Source organism: Aristolochia californica, unplaced genomic scaffold (genome assembly GCF_029961685.1).
Source record: "Aristolochia californica isolate CCGP_79_NKW_82.1479 unplaced genomic scaffold, dmAriCali1.0.hap1 SCAF_9, whole genome shotgun sequence".
NCBI classification, from domain to species: domain Eukaryota; kingdom Viridiplantae; phylum Streptophyta; class Magnoliopsida; order Piperales; family Aristolochiaceae; genus Aristolochia; species Aristolochia californica.
In genome coordinates, this window is record NW_027182290.1 from 3,111,446 (window position 1) to 3,118,552 (window position 7,107).

At 36.3% G+C, this 7,107-nt stretch overlaps 1 protein-coding gene across 2 annotated transcripts; it reads right to left on the reverse strand.

Moving 5' to 3' along the window:
- Window positions 1-2,163: 2,163 nt before the first annotated feature.
- Window positions 2,164-6,723, reverse strand: LOC137940968 (uncharacterized). Of its 2 annotated transcripts, none has more exons than XM_068786109.1 (5): window positions 6,614-6,723; window positions 5,828-5,962; window positions 4,348-4,457; window positions 3,735-3,877; window positions 2,164-2,434 (listed from the first exon to the last, which is right to left on the reverse strand). In XM_068786109.1, the coding sequence occupies exons 2-5, from the start codon at window positions 5,940-5,942 to the stop codon at window positions 2,392-2,394; spliced, it is 411 nt and encodes a 136-aa protein (XP_068642210.1). In that variant the 5' UTR covers window positions 5,943-5,962; window positions 6,614-6,723; the 3' UTR covers window positions 2,164-2,391. The 2 variants fall into 2 exon arrangements, with proteins under 2 accessions (XP_068642210.1, XP_068642211.1); XM_068786110.1 differs by lacking the exon at window positions 6,614-6,723 and adding an exon at window positions 6,507-6,581.
- Window positions 6,724-7,107: the final 384 nt, after the last annotated feature.

Here is a 7,107-nt window from a genome sequence, read left to right on the forward strand (position 1 = left end):
TTTTGTCTTTTTATACTCTGGATAGAATCACTTTCTTCTTCATTTGGGATACCTTCGTCTAGGCTCCCTTAATTGCATTAGTAGTTTGAGCGGGACAAGACTGTGGTGGAGTTTGAGTCATTATCTATAGACACACTAGAAGTAATGTTAACTACAAATGTCAAATGAACAAAAGATGTTGACATTCTTACTTCTATAAAATAAAAAACATAAAGACAAAATGGCAATCCGCACAACAAAGACAAATCCAAAAAACGAAAGATGAACAAATAAAGATGAACAAATAAAGAGACTAATCATAATTCATAATAAGAAAGACATAAGAAGCAATAGAGATTGTGGCTTAATAAATTAAAACAATTTAAATCAAGAGAAACTATGTAGACACTAAGGTGCCAATGTGTCGCTTCTTAAATAATTGGCTCAGAGCGACTTGATCAATCTGGTGGAGGAATTAAATATTTGGCTTCCAGGTTTGTGATATCTCTCACATGAATCTCCAAATTTCAGTGCTACAAGGATGGAGATTTGACCTGCATTGCGCCACCAGGTTCTACCTCAATGCAGCAAGTTAAAGGAGAGGAAATACCTAGAAGTTGACCCTTTCCATCTTTTCATGTAGCCAACCATGCAACCGACCAAAAGACATCGAGTAAAAGAAAACTCTTCTTGAGCCTCCATGGCCTAAAACTCTTCCTAGCTTTGCTTATACTTTTAGCTCAGAAGAGGCTCCTTGAAGCTACGTGAATAAAGTGGAATTTTTCAATTTGAATAAAGTGTAAACCAGTAATATTGGAAATCTTCTATCTGACTTAAGAGTCCATCTACTTCATAAGCTATGTACAGGATGTAATCATATGGACTTAGAGTCTTCGGGGGATTTCTCTACAGCTTCAGATTCTCTATACATGCATCTATTGCGTCAATCAGCTCATGAGGCAGCTCAGGCTATCTTTCTCTCATTGAAGCTAATAGCCCCTCCAAAAGTTAAGCACTACATTTGGTCAGCCTCCCATAAAAAGATCCTTACCTATGATGAGTAACAAAATCATGGCTGCCCTGGGATAAATTCCTTGTGCAAGCTTTGCATTTCAGATCATTTGATGATTCACTGTTCTTTCAGCACTCAGATCTGGGGCTTGGTGCTGAACAAATTTGAGTTGAACTGAAGCTTCGCAAGTCATTCCCTGATCTAAGAGCTCAAAGTTTTTTCTCAAAATTTGCCTCACAATGGTCAAACTCTTTGGCGAGCATCTCTGGCTGCTTTCCCTTGGTTATTCAACTAGACTGCAGTCTTATGAGCAGCATAATTGAGTATTTAATCCAGACCATTCTTCTCTGGTAAAAAAACATACATAGGCATCCTACCAATCTCCCTCGATAAAAAATCACTGGTATTTGGTTCCAGTCTTCACTAAGCATCAGCCTTCCTCCCTCATCCAATGAATTCCTCCTCCCTCAGGGTGCTACTAATTAAATTTTGATGGAAGCTACTTTAGTAATCCGGGTCAGGCTGAGGCTAGAGGAGTCATAAGGGACAATGGAGTCAATAAAGTGACTAGTGCACGTTTCAAAAATGTTGACGAATGACCAGAAATAGAGAAGAACTATAACATGAACAAGTGTATTAAAGAATGACTTGATAAACGGAAATTCACCAACAAAGATGCAAGGCCCAGTAAACTGGATAAAGATTCAGTTTCTGATGACGTGAAAAAACATAAAAAGCTGCTTATACTTCAACAGACCAGCAGACAATAAGGCAATGATGGAATAGATCAACTTACCTTTCACTCCTGGTCTGTTCTGGACTTCCATCTGCGACGCTCTGGTCTGTTCCGTTACTTCTTACGTCCGTGGAGCTATGAAGAGGCTGAGTTCAGCAGAAATAGGGTGCAAACTCGTGAACCGAACCTGCACTCTAAGTTTGGCTCGTTTACTTAAACGAGCAACACTCCGATCTATTCCCTGACCAACTTTCAACTACCGAAAAACAGGAGAAATAAAGGACGGACAACAGATGCAAATTGTACTTCGTATTACCCATCTAAGTACGCTTTGAAAAATGAGTCCAACAGCGAAATGTCAAAAATATTTTTCTTCGAGTATTTAGCAATTTACAAAGCTGTGTCTTACCTCTCTTTTTCCTGCTATAACAGAGAATTCACGATGCGTCGGGTAATCTTTCCAATTCATAGAGTCAAATGACTACACATCATTAACCATCTTTCACGCAGTTGAACAAACCATATTCCGGATTTTCTTGAAGCGCATAGAGAAAGCGTTGGACCTGACTACTATGGTTCCTTACATCAATATATATATATTTTTTAAGGTTGTGGAGAAAGGCAAATGCATTTGAGTCCTGCATGATCGAAACCGTGATCCCAATCAGTTTTTCCTCCCTTCACATAAGATTACGTGGTAGCCATGCCTGCATAAATTGCACGAGGAAACTCAATTATGAACCGTTGATGAAATTTGTTATTCATTTAAAACAGACAAAATTAGACATGGTGTACATTGTTTAGGATGATACTGTACGCCAGGAATATAGATCAGTCCAGTATAAGTTGTAGATCAACCTGTACCAAATGAGACTCTTTCCAACTATGCTCAATTGTACAGGAAAAATGGGAGATCGTGAAGGGTGTGGCTAACCGAATCAAACTATTGCAGAAAGTTGTTCGGATGTTCTGCCATACGGTCATGTAAATAAACACAAAGACAATTAAACTTGAAAGCGCTTCATCATGCTGACTTTGAGGCAATCAAAAGCAACATACATTTGTAAACCATGGTCGCAAAAAATGAGAATATGTTGAACAAGATGTATTAAGAAAGATTGTGAAAATTAAGAGTACAACTAACAGAAGGGCATGTTCAAAGGACGCCAACAAGGGCATCTGTTCAAGCGACTCACAGAATGTAACATTGGTAAATGATGACGAGGATGAAAAGTGATGGATTTAACTAAAAATTATCGAGAAGAAGAAAAAAAGGATTCATGTAACTGCCAAAACAATAGATGAAATAGGACTAGGTGGTGACTGTGATGAGGAATATAATGTCCTTTACTTGGAATTTTGTAGGATAAGACCACTTCTTTTGACAGGTTACTAAGCAGATCAAGATTAATAAACATATGACAACATTCCAAACCAAAGGACACAAGAGAGAGATGCAAAATGGGAGAAACCAATGTAATAGAAATACAACAAGCTAAGTTGCAAAAAATTGAGAATGCCAGTAGACCATTTTTTTTTTTCATTCTTAAAAAAAAGGTACTCCAATTGAATTAATAGAATGGGCATCTGGAAAAAGAGATGCAATATCTGGAATCAGGCAATTTCCAATTTAAATTCAGACAAGTAATTTACAAAGATGTAAGTATCTAATCCAGGTTCAGATACGAATCTACACTAAAGAGTATACATGGGGTTTTTGTATGAGCATTGAAATCTTGAGAGGTTTACACTTTACAGTAGCAAGTTTGACCACATGTAACTATAGCTAAAGTAAACTCAGGATCCAAACCATTCCCTCATTTTATCAAGATGCGAATTAATATGTTAAGTTTGGTATCATTTACACACATATGCATGTCCATCAAAGTACACTCCAATGGAAAATTCAACAAAGATGATTAGTTAAAACAGGTGTTAGCACACAAATGTATCAAACAAAGTGTATGAAAAGGCATCAAATGCAAAATAGATGATTGGAATACATACGTTGATTTGAAAGGTGCACTAGTAGCACCAACAAGTGTGCTAAAAGCAACATCTTGAAATGGACCAGCCATCTTTCCACGAGGAAACCATCCAAGATCTCCACCTTTTTTTCCCGAAGGACACTCTGAATATTCCGCAGCAAGCTACAAACATGAATCCAAGATCATCAGAAGCTACCATTCCACAGACCCCTCATACGAAAACAGTTTTACACATATACACATATTTTATCCATATCAAATATGCCTTTCACAAAAAAATTGTTATACGAATTTCATATAACTTTAAGATCATTGAGTTCCAGTGTCACTGAATAACTAAAGCTCCTGTTGATGGTAGGGTCGCAATACTCCTGCCTTCCAAACAAACAAGGCCTCCTAACTCATTCAGGGCTTTATTTGGGCAATCATTTTCATAGAGAACTTTCCTGAAGTGCAAAAAATTAGTAAATGATAATAAAAAGTCACATGGTGTAACCACTTTCAGTTGACCGGTGTCTTTACTTGGTTCTGTTCAGACCAAGACCTTTCAGTCAGATTTATAACCAAACCCAGCGGCACTATAAAACTTCATCAGAATATCAACAAATATCACCCATGATTCAGACAGTTACCTTAGCAAACTCAGCTGGAGGAACCTTGTCTCCATTGCTTAGCCAACCATCTTGCAGCTTCTTGTATGCTTCATTAATTTTCCCTTGCTTCTCACATAAGATATGCCTTGCTGAAGCAAAACCCTTGTCAGCATAAAATCAGGATACTCTACCATACCCTACCATTAAATTGCAAGGTAAATGATAGTTAAGGCTATAGGCTTTGACAACTTCATTCCAGATAGACACAAATATTGATATAGTGATAACATGATTTTTTAAATCCCTATCTATAAGACATGAAATTTTTTATTCCATGTTTCAGCTTAGCTAAATAGGAGATCATAATATAGAAAATTTTTGCACTACTCTAATGCACTCAATCTGATGTGGATTTCCACTGTAACAATTATACCAAACATTTTGAGGAAGTTCGGGATCTCCCCACCTTAGATAGAATGCAAGCGATTAGTAGTCAAGATATTATTGGGATCTCCCCACTTCAGATAGAATGCAAGCGACTAGTAGTCAAGATATTATTACTTTGACATAAAAAGGGGTGAACATTTAACTGATAGTTACCAGAATAAGACTCAGAAGTCAAAGCCAAGCAGAAATATGGGAAGCATAATGAAAAAATTCAACGCAAACATAAAAATCATATAACGAATGGAAAACATTTGAGAAACCTTTATGACATTTGAAGGACACAGACAAATCACCATATAGAAACAGGAAAGAATGAATAAAAACTCCATAAAGTACATCCCAAAGATGTTATGTAAATATCTAAAGAAATAGTCAATACTAACTCCTGGTCTCATTAATTTAGTTAATATTATAATATAATTAGTTATAATAGGATTTCACTATTAAACAGCATACATGAACTAAATACTTTTAAAGTTTTCATTTCTAAGCTCATATTTCGAGAAGAGTATTAAATATATATTCTTTATGATGTTTTAAGTAAGTTGCCAGTGATTTTCCATGAAAGTTTCCCAAACATACTGGAAAAATTGGAAAAATTTCTAGAACATTTTCTTGAAATTTACTACATAAATTAAAAAAAATATTGAGAAATAGTTCATTTTGCTACCACATGAGTTACTCAAGCCCACAAAAAGTTTCCAGTAAGTATGATTTGACCATTGAGCAACTATCTGAAAGTTCTGAAGAGCTAAAAGGATTTTATAGATGGATAACAATTACAGGGACGAAAATAAGATTATTACAAAGTCATGAAGACACTGAGGTTCGTATAAGTGAATACACATTCTAATGTTGGATTTGGTTCAATCTCATGAAATACATCCATCAATATGAAGTACACACATATATATATATATATATATAACAGAAACATGTTCCGAAGTCTAACTTCTGCTAGGTTCTAAAAACATGAATATCAAAAAGTTATTTCAGAGAACGTAAAAATCAGTAGCATAGAATTCCATATGAATAAAAAGAAACAGAGGCACAAAACAAGGATTAGATTAACCTTTCACATAGGTGCAAGTACCAAGCCCGTCTGCAGCTTTCCCACCTTTTCCTTTACCTTTGGAAGCATTCTCATCGCCGCCACCACCGGACTGCTTCCCCTTACCCTTCCCCATGACCTGACGTAGCTAAGCTCCTACTCATTAAAAATGGAACTTTCGCTCATTAAAATTATTTTTCAGTTCCCGACATTCAAATGCCACCAAAATGCAGTTCAATTCCCAACTATGAGATGGTTGTCTCGCATAAACTCAAACATAAAAATACAAAAGAAAAAGTAAAATTTTACGTGCAGGTACAGGATATAGAGGAAGAGAGAAACCAGCGCGTAAGATTGAGAGTAAACCGAAAGAATCCAGCTAAAATATGAAGACGAAATTATCATGTCAGGCAAGCAGCACGATTGCAAACAAAAACCAAATATATCAATCAGAGATTTCTGTTAGTGCTAGCACGAGGCCTTTATGGTGTTTCCAGTTAAGCCCAAGCAAACTAAAAAACGGACATTCAAATCCGTAAAATAAATTGGCGACGAACAAATCCATGTTGGAAAAATCTACCCGTCTCTGAATTTAATCAGACACCCTGCTACAAGCAACTATTGTATTCGATTGGGCGAGGGGATCTGACAAAAAAAGAAAAAACATTCCACCCAAACCTAGAAAATATGAACTAAAAACCTGGTATTACAGGTGAACCCTTCCAACGCAGGATATGGAACCGTATCATCACCAGAACGTGAAGAAACAGTGCAAAAGGAACAGGGCCATGAAATAATTTTTCTTACCTGGCTTGGACTAGACTTGAGAGAGATACTCTTTTCAGAAAGAAAACAGCAAGCGATGGTCAGAAACCAGAAGTAGAAGAGAGAAGCTGTCTCCCGTCTCCGTCTCTCGAAATAAAGTATAAATTACGGAACTACCAGCCAAGCCGGGCAGAAACTGAGGCCACGTAATCGTGGCTTAGGTAGCAGCAACTGGAGGCCCAATATTTATTATAGTCCAAATTATTATAAATTTTATGTGATCTCAAATTTAGTATTTTTCGTAATCTTCACTTCACCGTAGTAGGCACCAATTTAATTTTGTAACGAAGATGACAAATGTGAGTTATTGAAAAATAACTTGTAATACTAATAAGGAGTGGGTGGAGGGGTATGAAATAAAGAAAAAAAATTAAAATTTTAACTAAAAGATATTTACAAGATTAATTTTACTACGACTCTTTGGACTAAGCATTTCATTGATAATAATTAGAAACTATAAAAACAAGTCTTGAGTC